We start from the raw sequence: 17,750 nt of genomic DNA, 5'->3' as shown, positions 1-17,750 counted from the left end.
ATTGTATTGACTTAGAAGGACACACTTTTCACAGAGGTTCCAGGCTTTGCCATGTGGTTTGCCTTGGTGAATGGGATACTAGCAAATATGATATAAGCAGAGGCTTGAAAAATGCTTGAAAAATGCAGGATTAGAGTTTGCCCACTTTCTTGCCTCTTTTGGAATCCAGGCAGCATTTCCAGAAGCCCAGACTAGCCTGCAGCACACGATGTGGCCCAACAAACAGCCAGCACAAACAGCTGGTCTTGTGAGTGAGGCATAGACCATCCCGCTGCAATCAAGTCACCAGATGACTGCAGTTACATGAGGGACTCCAGGTAAGGTCTGCACAACTGCCCATTTGAGCCAGCCCAAATTGCTGGTCCATAGAATTGTTAAGTTATTATTGTTTTAAGTCACTAAATTTTGAGATTTCATTTTATACCATAATAGTTAACTAATATCAAAGCATACCTATCCTTTAGTAATATTTCCATTTTTGCCAAGTTCAAGTTGCCATTTGTTAAAAAAAGATTTAAACGTTAATGCAAGAATAATTATTTAAATAACTGCTTAAACTCGCATAGGACTCTGTTTAAAGTTCTTTCATACATATATATTAGGCCAGTTCTCAGGGTGTAGTCCACAGAGTCCTGAGGATCTCCAAGGTCAAAACTATTTTTAAAATAGAAGAAATAATACCTATTCTCCTAAAGCTATTTCAAAAAATAGAAACAGAAGGAAAGCTACCAAACTCATTCTATGAGGCTAATATTACCTTGATCCCCAAACCAGGCAAAGACCCCCTCAAAAAGGAGAATTACAGACCGATTTCTCTAATGAATATGGATGCCAAAATCCTCAACAAGATCCTTGCTAATAGAATCCAACAGTACATTAAAAGGATTATCCATCATGACCAAGTGGGATTCATACCTGGGATGCAAGCATGGTTCAACACTCGCAAATCAATCAATGTGATACATCATATCAACAAGAAAAGACTCAAGAACCATATGATCCTCTCAATTGATGCAGAAAAAGCATTTGACAAAATACAGCATCCTTTCCTGATTAAAACCCTTCAGAGTGTAGGAATAGAGGGTACATTTCTCAATCTCATAAAAGCCATCTATGAAAAGCCTACTGCAAGCATTATTCTCAATGGGGAAAAGCTGGAAGCCTTTCCCTTAAGATCAGGAACACGACAAGGATGCCCACTCTCGCCACTATTATTCAACATAGTACTAGAAGTCCTTGCAACAGCAATCAGAAGACAAAAAGGGATCAAAGGTATCCAAATCGGCAAAGAAGAAGTCAAACTGTCTCTCTTTGCAGATGACATGATACTCTATATGGAAAACCCAAAGGAATCCACTCCCAAACTATTAGAAGTTATAGAACAATTCAGTAAGGTGGCAGGATACAAAATCAATGCCCAGAAATCAGTTGCATTTCTATACACGAATAACGAGACTGAAGAAAGAGAAATTAGGGAATCCATCCCATTTACAATAACACCAAAAACCATACGTTACCTTGGAATTAACTTAACCAGAGACGTAAAGGACCTATATCCTAGAAACTATAGATCACTTTTGAAAGATATTGAGGAAGACATAAAAAGATGGAAAAATATTCCATGCTCATGGATTGGAAGAATTAACATAGTTAAAATGTCCATACTACCCAGAGCAATCTACACTTTCAATGCTATCCCGATCAAAATACCGAGGACATTTTTCAAAGAACTGGAACAAATAGTCCTTAAATTTGTATGGAACCAGAAAAGGCCCCGAATCTCCAAGGAACTGTTGAAAAGGAAAAACAAAGCTGGGGGCATCACAATGCCGGATTTCGAGCTGTACTACAAAGCTGTGATCACAAAGACAGCATGGTACTGGCACAAAAACAGACACATCGACCAATGGAACAGAATAGAGAACCCAGAAATGGACCCTCGGCTCTTTGGGCAACTAATCTTTGATAAAGCAGGAAAAAACATCCGGTGGAAAAAAGACAGTCTCTTCAATAAATGGTGCTGGGAAAATTGGACAGCTACATGCAAAAGAATGAAACTTGACCACTCTCTCACACCATACACAAAAATAAACTCCAAATGGATGAAAGACCTCAATGTGAGACAGGAATCCATCAAAATTCTAGAGGAGAACATAGGCAACAACTTCTATGACATCGGCCAGAGCAACCTTTTTCACGACACATCTCCAAAGGCAAGAGAAATAAAAGATAAAATGAACTTATGGGACTTTATCAGGATAAAGAGCTTCTGCACAGCCAAGGAAACAGTCAAAAAAACTAAGAGACAGCCCACGGAATGGGAGAATATATTTGCAAAGGACACCACAGATAAAGGACTGGTATCCAAGATCTACAAAGAACTTCTCAAACTCAATACACGAGAAACAAATAAACAAATCATAAAATGGGCAGAAGATATGAACAGACACTTTTCCAATGAAGACATACAAATGGCTAACAGACACATGAAAAAATGTTCAAAATCATTAGCCATCAGGGAAATTCAAATCAAAACCACACTGAGATACCACCTTACGCCAGTTAGAATGGCAAAGATAGACAAGGCAAGAAACAACAATTGTTGGAGAGGATGTGGAGAAAGGGGATCCCTCCTACATTGTTGGTGGGAATGCAAGTTGGTACAGCCACTCTGGAAAACAGTGTGGAGGTCCCTTAAAAAGTTAAAAATTGAACTACCCTATGACCCAGCCATTGCACTACTGGGTGTTTACCCCAAAGATACAGACGTAGTAAAGAGAAGGGCCATATGCACCCCAATGTTCATAGCTGCATTGTCCACAATAGCCAAATCATGGAAGGAGCCGAGATGCCCTTCAACAGATGACTGGATTAAGAAGCTGTGGTCCATATATACAATGGAATATTACTCAGCTATCAGAAAGAACGAATTCTCAACATTTGCTGCAACATGGACGGCACTGGAGGAGATAATGCTAAGTGAAATAAGTCAAGCAGAGAAAGACAATTATCATATGATTTCTCTCATCTATGGAACATAAGAACTAGGAAGATCGGTAGGGGAAGAAAGGGATAAAGAAAGGGGGGGTAATCAGAAGGGGGAATGAAGCATGAGAGACTATGGACTCTGAGAAACAAACTGAGGGCTTCAGAAGGGAGGGGGGTGGGGGAATGGGATAGACTGGTGATGGGTAGTAAGGAGGGCACGTATTGCATGGTGCACTGGGTGTTATACGCAACTAATGGCATCGAACTTTGCATCGGAATCCGGGGATGTACTGTATGGTGACTAACATAATATAATAATAATAAAAAAATTATTTTTATAATAATACTGTTTTTCATTTTTCACAATGTTAATATTTGCAGTGATGGTGCAAAAGCAAAGATGAGTAACACTGTTGGTGCCTTAGTATGAATCAATGCAGTAACGCCAAACTATATTAAGATACCGTATTCTGTCATGCACCCACAGTTCAAAAAAAAAATTTTAAGACAATTTCAATTAAGAATATCATTGATGAAGTAGTAAAAAGTACTAATTTTATTAAATCTTGGCCACTCAGTACATGTGCTTTCGGTATTCTATGTGACAAAATGGGAAATATGCATAAAGCCCTTCTGCATACCAAAATATGATGGCTGTTTAGAGGAAAAGCATCTGTATGACTGAGTTTTGAGTTGAATTACCTGTTTTCTTCATGAACACCATTTTCACTTAAAAGACAAACTATATTTATACTTGGGTATTTGGCCTTTTCTCAAAAATGAACAAAATGAACTAGTCACTTAAAGGAAAACAAACAACTGACAGTATTTGTTGCTAATGATACAATTTGGGCTTTCAATCAATAATTAGGATTTTGAGGGGCACTTGGGTGATACAATCAGTTAAAGTGCCCAACTCTTGGTTTCAGCTCAGGTTGTGATCTCAGGGTCGTGAGATCGAGCCCCACGTTGGGCTCTGTGCTCAGCGTGAAGTCGGCTTAAGACTCTCTCCCTCTGCCCCTCCCCCACTAAAAGAAACAAATCTTTAAAAATAAAATTAGGATTTTCAAAAACTTGTTACCTGCCACCATTAGTTTAATAGCTTTCCACTTCTTAAAGCTTTTCTGATGAGATCAATAGAGACTTTAAGGAATGTGAGGGTTTTTTTCTATTGTATAATGAAAAGTGTTAACATTTGGAAGATCTACATAACTCAGTGAACCAATATTTTCCAAATGACCAATGCGTAATGTTACATTGGGAAGAGATCCAACGTATAGACCAACTGATTTTAATGTAATAGAGTACAACAACTTCATTGATTCCACAAGCAACTAACCCTTAAGAAACCACTATTTGTTAAGTTTTAATGGACTATCACAGAATATCCCTAATTATCTGAAAAAATTTTGAAGTGTTAATCCATTGTCCTAGTACATATCTGTGTGAGGCTGCTTTTTCTTCATATGCTTCGATCAAAACAACATACCAAAACAGACAGAACACAGAAGCAGATGAGATCCTAGTGTCTTCTATCAAGCTAGACTTTAAGGAAATTTGCAAAGATGCTACTCCTCTCATTAAACTTATTTTTTAAAGTTATTTTTCATGAAAAAATTAACTTGAGATAAAATGTAATAGGTTTACTACTGTTACTTTTTAAATGAATCAATAAATAAATACTAAGAGTGTAAAGGAGTCCTCAGACTTAAAAGTTTGAGATCTGCTATAACCTCATAACTACTCTGGGAAGTAGACAGAACTGATTTAATCTACTTTTTACAGATGAATAACAAATAGATCTGGCAAAGTTAAGTGACTTGCCTATGATTTCCAGAGCACTGTTCACCATCCTGACTACACGTAAAAAAAATACCTGGAAGCTTTTGGAATTAACCACTAATTGTTCTAGGATGGGAATGGGCACTTTTTTTTAAGGTCCCAATGATTCTCATGTGCAGCCTGAATTGAGAGCCACTGTCCTAGGGATTAACAGACAAATATATAATTAGGTTACAAGCTTCATAACCACTAATCTGATAAACAAGTCTACAAAATACATTTCCTTTTATACTTAAACCACATCACTGTAGGTCCTGAATCCACACAAAAACCAAATTTTTTTTTGAAAAATTCTACCAGACTTCATTTTACTTACAGAATTCTTGCTTTGCCACTCAACAGGACAGTTGTAATCGTGCATGATCCAGGGATGGCTCAATAGATTTTTCACAGAAATCCGTTTCTTTGGGTCCACCTAGTGGCCGTTGAGAAGTAGCTAGAGATTAACATTTCAAATAGGGAACACAGAACTCCTTTCCTCCCAAGAACTCAAAATTCATCAGAACAGATGTAAACTTTATCATCACAAAAATGCTGTCAAAGACCTTAAAATGGCCTTGGAATAAATTCTTTAAAAAAGGCAATAGAGGCAAGAAAACTATAGCAACCAACATGCGCTTAGAAGATAAATGTTTAACAAACATGAACTTCATTGGTATGGACGTTATTCATGAAGTTCAGTCAATCTATTGTATGATGTAATAGTCTTTGCTGGAAAACCTATTCACAGGAAATATTCACCAATTTAATATTCAAGCAGCCACAATGCAGGGCATTCATAGTGAATATGCAATCTCTACCTCCGATGAGCTTACAATCCCATAGAACAAGTTGAAAAGCACACCTTTTTTCTCCATTTGTAATTTTCAAATGTGAGGGGAAGAAAATTAATCATCAAAGATTAAGTTTTTTGGAGTTTAGAAGAAAGGATGAGGTGTTTTCAATCTCATTATGGAGATTTGGTGGTCTGGCCCTACTTAATCAAGGTGGGTGAGCCTGAGGTAAATTCTGAATAAAAACTGGAGATGCCCTGGGGCACCTGGGTGGCACAGCAGTTAAGCGTCTGCCTTTGGCTCAGGGCGTGATCCCGGCGTTATGGGATCGAGCCCCACATCAGGGCTCCTCTGCTATGAGCCTGCTTCTTCCTCTCCCACTCCCCCTGCTTGTGTTCCCTCTCTCGCTGGCTGTCTCTATCTCTGTCAAATAAATAAATAAAATCTTTAAAAAAAAAAAAAAAACTGGAGATGCCTTAATAAATGGAAAAACTGGAAGATAGTCTGAATAAATAAAAATGAAACAAATAGTGCACTAATAAGGTACTCATATTTTCAAAGTGTTTCCTATTTATCTCATTTTATCCTCCTAACACTACATAGCAGTGAGGCCAGGCTCAGAATCCCCATTTGACAGATCAGACCAGGTGAGGTGGCATGCCTACAGATTGGCAGGGTAGATACCTAGATTTTAGCACTCCTACCTTTAGCTCTCAGAGTCCATTCCCCTAAATCAGTGGTTCTCAAAGTGTGGTATACCAAGACCAGCAGCATCAGCAGCATCCGGAAGCTGGGCAAAAAGGCACATCCCTAGTCATGCTCCAGATCATTGAACTGGACACTCTCGGGGTGGCACCCAGCAATCTGTGTTTTAACAAGCCCATCTGGCAATCCTGATACACACTAAAGTTTGAGAACCATTGCACGAGGTCATGGGGTCCACTCGATTGTCCATCAGCTCATTCAAGCATGTACTCCCTGTCTACTATACACCTCATGTGCAAGAGTGGGAGCCAGAAAGGGGAAGACAGTAGAGCAAGAGTCGGTCAGAGAAAACAGACAATGCTCAAGAAAAAGGAAGGAAAACCACTCAGCAAAGACGTATGGTAGAGGTATGAAAGGAAATGCATTTGCGACACAATTAAGAAAGGATCTTGTGTAGGGGCGCCTGGGTGGCACAGCGGTTAAGCATCTGCCTTCGGCTCAGGGCGTGATCCCGGCGTTATGGGATCGAGCCCCACATCAGGCTCCTCTGCTATGAGCCTGCTTCTTCCTCTCCCACTCCCCCTGCTTGTGTTCCCTCTCTCGCTGGCTGTCTCTATCTCTGTCAAATAAATAAATAAAATCTTTAAAAAAAAAAAAAAAACTGGAGATGCCTTAATAAATGGAAAAACTGGAAGATAGTCTGAATAAATAAAAATGAAACAAATAGTGCACTAATAAGGTACTCATATTTTCAAAGTGTTTCCTATTTATCTCATTTTATCCTCCTAACACTACATAGCAGTGAGGCCAGGCTCAGAATCCCCATTTGACAGATCAGACCAGGTGAGGTGGCATGCCTACAGATTGGCAGGGTAGATACCTAGATTTTAGCACTCCTACCTTTAGCTCTCAGAGTCCATTCCCCTAAATCAGTGGTTCTCAAAGTGTGGTATACCAAGACCAGCAGCATCAGCAGCATCCGGAAGCTGGGCAAAAAGGCACATCCCTAGTCATGCTCCAGATCATTGAACTGGACACTCTCGGGGTGGCACCCAGCAATCTGTGTTTTAACAAGCCCATCTGGCAATCCTGATACACACTAAAGTTTGAGAACCATTGCACGAGGTCATGGGGTCCACTCGATTGTCCATCAGCTCATTCAAGCATGTACTCCCTGTCTACTATACACCTCATGTGCAAGAGTGGGAGCCAGAAAGGGGAAGACAGTAGAGCAAGAGTCGGTCAGAGAAAACAGACAATGCTCAAGAAAAAGGAAGGAAAACCACTCAGCAAAGACGTATGGTAGAGGTATGAAAGGAAATGCATTTGCGACACAATTAAGAAAGGATCTTGTGTAGGGGCGCCTGGGTGGCACAGCGGTTAAGCATCTGCCTTCGGCTCAGGGCGTGATCCCGGCGTTATGGGATCGAGCCCCACATCAGGCTCTTCTGCTATGAGCCTGCTTCTTCCTCTCCCACTCCCCCTGCTTGTGTTCTCTCTCGCTGGTTGTCTCTATCTCTGTTGAATAAATAAATAAAATCTTAAAAAAAAAAAAAAAAGAAAGAAAGGATCTTGTGGAAGGCAGTTGACACAATGAATGGAATTTTGTTAAGCTATTAGAAAAACAGCATTGTTCTCCAAATGTAGCAGCACCACAGACATCTTACAGTTGGATCAAACAACCACAACAGACTTCTATTATTTAAAAAATAAATAACAAAGTTTACCTGTAGCATTTGTTGAAGAAGCAGAATGCTACTGGAAGAGAGCCACTTAGGTACCTCGTATTTCCCTCTCTACAAAAAATAAAGAAACATTTAAGAGATTTAGGTTCAATCAGCCTTGACATAAATCTCTAAGATGACAAAATGCTAGAAGTTTACTTCCAAACTTGAAGACTTAATCCAACTATAAGTTTGGCAAACATTATTAACAACATAAGAGACATATGTCTTGCCCTAAAGGAGAAAATCCAATAAATTAAATATCATCACTTCTACATTATCCACCTATCAGAGAAGGACTAGAGCACAGAGAATGTAACTGGAATACATAAATGTGGAAGTTTTTGGAATCCGTAATGTGGTTAAAGGGACAGCCAGTACACACTGTAGTCAATGTTCATATTACTAATACAAATTTTAGTTTATAATCTCAAAACAATTATCAGATGACAATATCAAGTAGCAGAAAAGCATATTTGGTGGCAGGACATAGGCTGTGGTTAAAAACAGGTCACATATCATCCATAGGACAGAATTCATAATCATTGAGGGAAACTGATGTAAGCCATTTTCTAAGTCAAGTACATGTTTTGGGAATGGCACAGGCTCAGGAGACAAATGTCTACAATCTGGGGTACTCAGAAATTACAGTCACGGAGTCATCAACCAAAGACAAGACGAGGGGCTTGCTAAACACTAATATGTACTAGAATATCTCTTTACACAACCTACCACACACCCCTCTTTCCCAATTCAGAGGAAATGATACAATTATTTCTCTTAGCAAAGAACAAATTGTTTAATGATGCTAGGATAAAAGGTTAATTATATGAAAAAATTAAGACTGAACTTTAATTCACAGTTTATGCCAAAATTAATTTCATCCAGATTAAAGAGGGAATGTAAATACAAAACCATACAGTACTTAAGTAAAGAAGAGGTGATTATTTTTAGAATTTTTCTAAACATGACAGCAAAACCAAAAACTATAAAGACTAACAGTTGACATTTCTGTATCGCAAAACAGCACTAAGTTAACTAAAAGCAAATTGAGGAAAGAAAATTTTTCCACCTAAAGGCTAAATATTAATAAACTTCATCACATAAAAAGCTCTTACAAATCACTAAGATTTCACCACCAGGCAACCTGTTCTGCCTGCATTTTCCCCCATCTCTGGAAATGGGGAGAAAACAGAGTCATCTTTAATTCCTCTTTCTCTCACACCTCACATCCGATCCATCAGCAAAGTCTATTGGTTCTATGTTAAAAATCTACCCAGAACCACTTGTCACTACTTCCACCATGCCACTAGCATCTCCCATCTGGCATATTGCAAGAGCTCCTAACTGATGTTCCAGATTCCACTACTGCCCCTTCCACCACCCCCAGTCTAGTCTCCACTCACTACCACCCATGTTCTTTTAAAACATGAGTTCAGGTCATGCCACTTCACCATCAAAACTCTCCAATGCTTCCCCAGATCACTCAAAATAAAATCCAAATCCCTTATTCTGGTTCCAAGGCCCTAAATGCATGCTCTCTATCCCCACACCCACCCAACTCCTTGCTACCTCTCAGACTCACCTCCTAACTCTCCCCCTCATTCACCAAACTATAGTCACATGTCAAACACAGTCCAGCCTCAGGGCCTTTGCACTGTTTGTTTCTTCTGCCTTATAATGCTTTCCCCAAACATCAGCAGAGCTTTTGTCTTAATCTTCAGGTCTCCACTTATACACTAGTGGTATCGGTGAGGCTTCCCACGACCCCTTTTATAACATAGCACCCCCACGATCATTCTCTACCTCCCTTTCATGCCTACCTTTTGTTCAGTCCTTATCTCCACTCATCATATTATATATTTACTTATTTTCTATCTCACTACAATAGAACTTAAGCTCCTTAATCACAGGGATTTTGTTAGTACTGTTCCCAAAGAATAGTGTCTGGCCCCAGCATATAAAAGGTATTCAATTAATATTTGTTTAATAAATAAAGGAATGGGATGAAAAGCAAACACTCCAAAAGAAAATGAACAAAGAATATTCATGGATAATTTCCAAAACAAGAATTTTTTTTTTTTAAAGATTTTATTTATTTATTCAACAGAGATAGAGACAGCCAGCAAGAGAGGGAACACAAGCAGGGGGAGTGGGAGAGGAAGAAGCAGGCTCATAGCGGAGGAGCCTGATATGGGGCTCGATCCCATAATGCCGGGATCACGCCCTGAGCCGGAGGCAGATGCTTAACCGCTGTGCCACCCAGGCGCCCCTCAAAACAAGAACTTTTAAATGGCCAATAAACATGAAAATATGTCCAACTAATCTAGTAATAAAAAAGTAATTAATTTAAACAAAAATACGATACAATCTGTTGTCTATCAAACTGACAAACTTAAAAACATTATCCAGTGTTATTAAGAGTTCAGGGACAAGAGTGCTTATATATACTACTAGAGAATATAAGCTTTCCTGGAGAATAATACAGAAATACGTATAAAAAACATTCAAAATTGCGTATCCTTGATCCAGCAATTTCACTTCCACCAATTTATCCTAAGCAAATAATCTGGCATATAAAAATACATGAACAGTAACATTCATCACAGAATTGTTTGTGATAACTTTGGGAGCGAAGGAACATAGTCTGCTGGCAAATTCCAGAGGGTCCCCAAAACAAATGACAGAAGACAAAAGGCACTGAATAAGGCTCCTGAGTCAGAAATATAATATAGGTCCAGCGAGACAAGGGCAAGCACACATGGACACATGCACACACGCACAAAACCTACAGCAGTTAAATAAGGCTAGAAGGGTGGAACAGGTAGATGGAGAAGCCATCGACTAGCCCAAGCACTGGGGTTCTCTGCTCTTATAAACTGTCCAGAACATCATCCTCCAGAAATCAGCCCAGCTCCAAGGCGAGGCTCTACTGACACCTGACTTGGACTTCTAGCCTCCGGAACTGTGAGAGAATGAATTTTTGTTGTTTTAAGGCCCTGCCTTGTAGTACTTTGTTACAACAACCCTAGGAAACTAATACACCATCTATAAGGGTTTAACTCCTCACATACCTCTCTCCCACCAGCACCTGCCCACCCCAAGGATAGGTCTGGTTCTAGGTTCTAGCCCTTTCTGGTCTGCTCCAACACAGATAATAGGCCCATCACCAGATCTATCAAAATAAAATAAATGTTATGCCTTTAAATTCAGAAAGTACCACCCAAAACAAAAGTACTCTTAACTAAAAGCAGCAGTATTCTACAGAAACCAGATGTAAAAAGAAATATTCAGAACAAAGCACTGAATAAGAAAAGCTCCACCAGACTGATTCCAAGTTCCTCTTTGCCTCATTTTATCACCTCTGATAAATCCCATCCTGAATTCATGACATATCTTCTAATAGATCCCCCTACTGTGCTCTAAGTTAGCACACCAAAACCATCCTTGCCAGAAAGAGGCAAGAACAGGTCAATGAGAAGCATGGTGCTCAGCACACTGGAAACAGGAATAGACTGGAGTCAACATTACGCCTGCTTCTTAGTAGCTCCATGAACTTGTACAAGTTATTTAATCGCTCTGGACCGGTTTCCTAAGAGAGTAGACTCTGAAGACAAATTTCCTAGGTTCAAATCCAGAATCTACCCTTTCCTAGTCGTGTGGATGAGCTACCGAATCACACTGTGCCTCAGTTTCCTCATCTGTACAAAGAAGCAAAATAATAGTGCCTGCTCCAAAAAATGTTGCTAGGATTCAGTGATTCAATACATGTAAAGCACTGAGCACAGTGCCAGGCACAGAACTCCATATATGTTAGTTTCTACTACTGCTGCCTCTACGACTAATGCTACTATTATTACTACTATTGTTACTATCTGTAAAACAAGTAATTCCACCTATAGGATTCTAAAAGGAATAAAAGGGAATATGTGAAAGCACTCAACACAATGCCTTGCACGTAAGAGACAATAAATGTTTGTTGAATTTGAAAGAAACAGGAGGGAGAGGAGGGATGCCCAAAACAGTAACAGACCAAAGATGGGTATGTTAGCCAAAACCATGCATGCCAGAATGCTAAATACTCAGTACTGTAAGAAAGGCTAGAGTCATTCTGAGGAGTGCCACATGTCCTCCCAATGGAGCTATGCCCCATTGCGGCTGCCTCAGGACTGCCTAGTAAAGAACACATCATCTAGTCAAGCCCTGCTGCCATTACATCCTGAAGTGTACCCATGCACTTTCCCTGTTTGGACAGAATAGTCTGTAGAGTACCATCTACAGTAAGCCATGAGGCCTGTGACCCATCACCAAGACCCGACATCCTCAGCTTCATTCTCTGCACTGCGATACTGACAGAAATAGAATTCAGAGCTGAGTTCTACTGCTAGCCTTAACCCAACCTCTTATTTGTACATAATGCTTTAAAATACACAAGACACTTGCACAAATATTTTATCATGTGCAGTAAGCAAGGGTTATTAACCACACTACATAGATGAGGAAACTAAGTCTCAGCCAGGGAAATGAAGCACTTGTTCAATATCATAAGGCACTGGTTCTCAACAGGGTGATTTTATTCCCCAGGAAACATCTAGCAGTGTCTGGAGACCTTTTTATGTGTGCAACATAAGGATTTAATATATGTATATATTATGAAATGATTACCACAATAAGTTTGATTCATATCCATCACCACACATATTTACAAGTTTTGTTCGCTTAGTATTTTCCTTGATGAAAACTTTTAAGATCTACTCTCTTAGCAATTGGAGACATTTTTTACTGCCATGACTTGGGAGCTACTCCCGGCACCTAGTGGGCAGAAGCCAGGCATGCTGCTAAACATCCCACAGTGCGTAAGACAGCCCCAACAAAGAATCATCTGGTCCACAATGTCAATAGTGCCAAAACTGAAAAACACTGTTACAGAGCAAAAAAGGAGTAGACAGCCCTAGAAGAGACATACGGTACTTTTTCTGTTGTACTGTGCTGGAAAATCTAAGAAAGTCTAGAGGTAAACAGGGAGAAAGGCTCCTTATTTCAACATTGGAAGTATACCCAAAGATCTAATGAAAAAGACCTTGAGACGAGCAATGCTGTTGGGGAAGAGCATCTCCATAAAAGGCCCTCTGTCAACCAGGGCTGTGCAACTTAACCCTGGTTTCTGCTCAGTCTTTAGAGAATTCTTGTTTATTTAAGGGACGATTACCTTGCAAATGAGAGCAAGAAATGGGTAATAGAGAGAGAAACCAAGCAGGAGGGGGAAATAAACCCTGTGGGCTAAGCAAGATAATCCTGGGAATTCTAGAGAGCTTGAAATTGTTCATTTTTCACATGGTTCTAAGAAAGGCAGGCGATCTCTCCAACACATAATTACAGTATATAGTCAACTCCATAATTGTAAAATATAATCTCATAAAAAGATAATGTGCCCATTTTCTTTAAAATTATAAATTATACTTGTTAGAAAGCAATTTTACTTGCAAGCTATTCAACTTTCATTTACTAAATTATTTATACTTTCTTAATATTTGTGTACCCAGAACTAGAGTACAGTCATGCTTGTCTTTGAATGCAGTGATGGTAAACGAATATAGGTGACATTAATAAGATTAATACCCAATCTGTTGGCAATCATGCTAGAAACTGCAGCTGAGCATTTTGGTTAAAATAGTCAACAAATGCAAGAGATAAACACAGTCTGCCTCTTAAACAAGAGTTACATACAGTGAAATATTGCTGGGTTTTTCAATCAGACCAAGAAGAACTAAAGGAAGTGTTATTCCCAAGTGAAGAATTTTAGAACATTCTAGGCAAAGATACATACTGCATGCAAGTGATACAACACCTTAATTAGATTCAACCAGCAGACTGTATTACACTGCGCCTCGGAACAATAGTTCTGAGCCAAGATTACAATAAATTTCAAAATCTATAATGTGTGAAATTAAATTCCACAATAATGCATAAAAGTCCTAATTTGAATCAATTTCCAACTTGCAAATACATGAAAAACTAAAAAATGAAATTCAGAGTAGGAGAAACAAAGAATATACAGTATTAGTAAATAATACTAATTAGGAAGGTTAAATCTCTACTGAACAAGAATTAGATATTTTCTACTATATTCACTCCACTGTATAAATATCTGATTTACCAAAAATATCAAAATACCCCCCAAAGGATTAAAACAAACAAACAAATAAATGTAGAGAACCTGAAGATTGTATGTTGGAACATTTACCTTGTATTGGAGAAATAATATATTAATAATCAAGGGCATTGATTCTATGGCTGCCATATGAATGTGAACTTGAAGGAGCAGCAAGTGAAGGCAAATAGACAGTATGGAAACTTAGGTCCAGACAGGTTAAAAAAAAAAGAGAGAGAAAGCAAAGCTTAGAATTAAGGCAGTAAATGAGGAACACCATGGATCTAATGTAGTTCAATTTCTGTAAGGCATTAACGGTCACTCAGTTTATATTTATGGATAAGACCACAAAACCTTGGTTAAGTGTACCTGATAGAGATCAAAACCCAATTCTCAAAACACCTATTCTATTCAGTTTTTCAATTGACAACTTGGATTAGAGATACTTAAGAAACGTGCAAAGTGGCACAATGCTGGGAGACAGCTGATATTTCAAGAGAGCAGAATCAAGATCCAAAATTTCCACAGAAATGCTAGGCTGAAACAAACAAGGGAACCCAAATGTGAACAAAGAGAAGTCAGACAACTTACAGCTACTCAGAGCTGGAACGGACCTGGAAATGACTGATGACTGCAAGGCTCTAACGCTACTGAGGAAGCAAACGAGGACCCACCTAAGCTGCTCCACCAGGAGTGACACCTAAAGCAAGTAAAAAAGCTGATGCTCGATGATATGAATTAGGAGAATTAACTTGTAGTCTTGGTAAATTTGACAAGTTGGGGTGTCTGGTAATATTTCCAAGTGAATGGACACAAAAAGAAGTTTGGGATAGGGGTCACTTTCCCGCCTAGGAGTCTATGATTCTCTTGAAACTAGTAACTACAAAGCTGAGAAACAGTATTTCAGGATGGTGATGAGAACTAGCTCTGAGCTTGACAAGCTGAGTTCAAATCTCTCTGCCACTTACTAGCCAAAAGACTAGTAAGTTATTTAAGGTCTCTGCCCCTTAGAGTCCTCATCTATAAGAAAGGTACAGTAATAGTTAGCTATGCCACTTAGAGTCTGACCAAAGAAGCTCATGAATGTTAGGTACTACTTTTGTAACAAAATAAGAATATCCGTGCCCGCAAACATTTTATATTTTCTGAGAATCCATGTGAAAGGGACATGAAAATACAAAACATACACATTTCAGAATGCTCTATCTCCTTAGAAGGGGGGGAAGGAAGTAGGGGGGAAAAGCACAAAAAATCAGCAAGGGGCACCTGGCTGGCTCAGTCGGTGAAGCGTGCAACTCAATCTCAGGGTTATGAGCTCAAGCTCCACGTTGGGTATAAAGATCACCTAAAAAAACTAAATCTTTAAAAAAAAAAATCAACAACAAAAAGACTGATGCAGATGCTTCAGACAGAAGAGACTTCAGCACAACTCAAGTAAACATACAACCACTGCTACAGACAGACTCACACTTTACTGGAGAAGGCATCTCCTCCACTTCCCACATCAGTTTAAGGAGTTCAAAACTCACATGGAACTTCATCATTCTACTTTTTAAAAACCGGTTACTAGCAAACCAAATTCAGCAGCCTACTAAAAGAATTATACACCATCACCGAGTCAGATTTATTCCTGGAATGCAAGGAAAGTTCAACATACACAAATGAATATATGTGATACACCACATTAACAGAATGAAAGAGAAAAAACACATGATATGTCAGCTGAAAGACATTTGACAGAAATCAGAACCCTTTCATGATAAAAACACTCAATAACCTGGAAATAAGAGGAAACTACCTCAATATAATAAAACCCATAAATGAAAAATCCATAGCTAACACCACACTCGATGAGGAAAGAAAAATCTTTTCCTCCAAGATCAGGAACAAGACAAGGATGGCCATTCTCACCACTTCCATACAACATGGTATGGGAAGTCCTAGCCAGAACAATTAGGCAAGAAGTAAAAACTTAACATGATTCAAAATTTAAAAGAGCATAGAATGAAAAGTCTCCCATTCCTCTCTCCCAGTTTTTCTCCCCAAAAGGAACAGCAACGACTAACTTCTTGTATCCCCTTCTATGCAAATATGCCTCCCTTTCCTTCATTTTAACAAAAATGACAGTACACTATACATACTGTTGTAACCTTGCTTTTCCCCCCAACAATCTATCTTGGATATCATTCATAGCAGTATTTAAAGAGCTTCCTCATTTATTTGTATGGCTGTAGAATAGACTATTATAAAGATGTACTATAATTTAATAACAATGTTTTTCAAAAGAAAAAGCACTAATAACACTCACAAACACACAAAGAATTAAGAAATGAAAACGTGCACAAGCAATAAACAAATGTGTGTTTCTAGGCTACGAAAATACAGATCCTCTGAAAGGACTGGAATTTCATACAACTGAAAGAGCACCCAAGGCCAGGTCTTCCAATCCCGGCTCATTCATTTTCCATTATTAATACCACAGATATGTTACCAAACCATCCCTTTTTAAAATGGAATAGACTTGGGGCGCCTGGGTGGCACAGTGGTTAAGCGTCTGCCTTCGGCTCAGGGCGTGATCCTGGCGTTATGGGATCGAGCCCCACATCAGGCTCCTCTGCTATGAGCCTGCTTCTTCCTCTCCCACTCCCCCTGCTTGTGTTCCCTCTCTCGCTGGCTGTCTCTATCTCTGTCGAATAAATAAATAAAATCTTTTAAATAAATAAATAAATAAATAAAATGGATTAGACTTTATTCCATCAAATTATGGACCCATTAGCTTTCCAAACATTCCATTTAAACAGTACACCAGGGAAAAAAACCATAGCAGAACAGCCAGAAAAATTCTAGAGGAAAAATAGAATAAGAAAAAGTTAATTCTACCAGACATAAAATAAATGGCATTATAAAGATACAGCAACTAAAACGATTATGTATCAGACAAGAATAGACAAAAAGATAAGTACAAAATAAAAAGCCCAGAAAAAGAAATATGTGAATGTAGAAATTTAATATATAATAAAACCATCCTTTCAAATCAATGGGAAAATGATGGATTATTGAATAAGCAGGCCTGGGACAACCAATACTTATTTTAGAATAAATAAATAATTATTTATTTAAAAATAAAAGATCCCTAGAAACTATCACAGATCAGAGAGGGCAAAGAAAATATGACAACTAAATATAATACAGTATCCCGAAAGAGCCCTAGAATAGAAAAGGGACGTTAGAGAAAAACTAGTGAAACAGGAATAAAGTACAGAATTTAGTTATTAGTAATGTACCAATGCTGGTTCTTTAGTTGTAACAAACTACCACAGTAATGTGAGATGTTAATAATAGGAAAAGCTAGGGGCTCCTAGGGTCCTGGGATCAAGCCCCACATTGGGCTCCCTGCTCAATGGGAAGCCTGCTTCTCCCTCTCCCTCTGCCATTCCCCGCACTTGTGCTCTCTGGCTATATCTCTGTCAAATAAATAAACAAAATCTTTTTAAAAAAATTTAAAAAATAATAATAGGAAAAACTGGGTGAGGGATATACGGGAATGCTGTATTATCTTTGCAAATT

At 38.7% G+C, this 17,750-nt stretch overlaps 1 protein-coding gene across 3 annotated transcripts in view; it reads right to left on the bottom strand.

The window, feature by feature from the left end:
• The window catches only part of MELK (maternal embryonic leucine zipper kinase), a 90,487-nt gene that overhangs the window by 41,359 nt on the left and 31,378 nt on the right, over nt 1–17,750 (bottom strand). For all 3 annotated transcript variants that reach the window (XM_019799308.2, XM_011224565.3, XM_034664126.1), the window contains 2 exons: nt 8,036–8,104; nt 5,147–5,245 (listed from right to left, as the gene is read on the bottom strand). In XM_019799308.2, coding sequence (XP_019654867.1) covers nt 5,147–5,245; nt 8,036–8,104 — 168 coding nt within the window. The remainder of the gene's footprint in view (nt 1–5,146; nt 5,246–8,035; nt 8,105–17,750) is intronic.

The sequence above is a fragment of the Ailuropoda melanoleuca genome, chromosome 7 (assembly GCF_002007445.2).
Source record: "Ailuropoda melanoleuca isolate Jingjing chromosome 7, ASM200744v2, whole genome shotgun sequence".
Taxonomy (NCBI): domain Eukaryota; kingdom Metazoa; phylum Chordata; class Mammalia; order Carnivora; family Ursidae; genus Ailuropoda; species Ailuropoda melanoleuca.
This window is presented reverse-complemented; position numbering and strand designations above follow the sequence as displayed.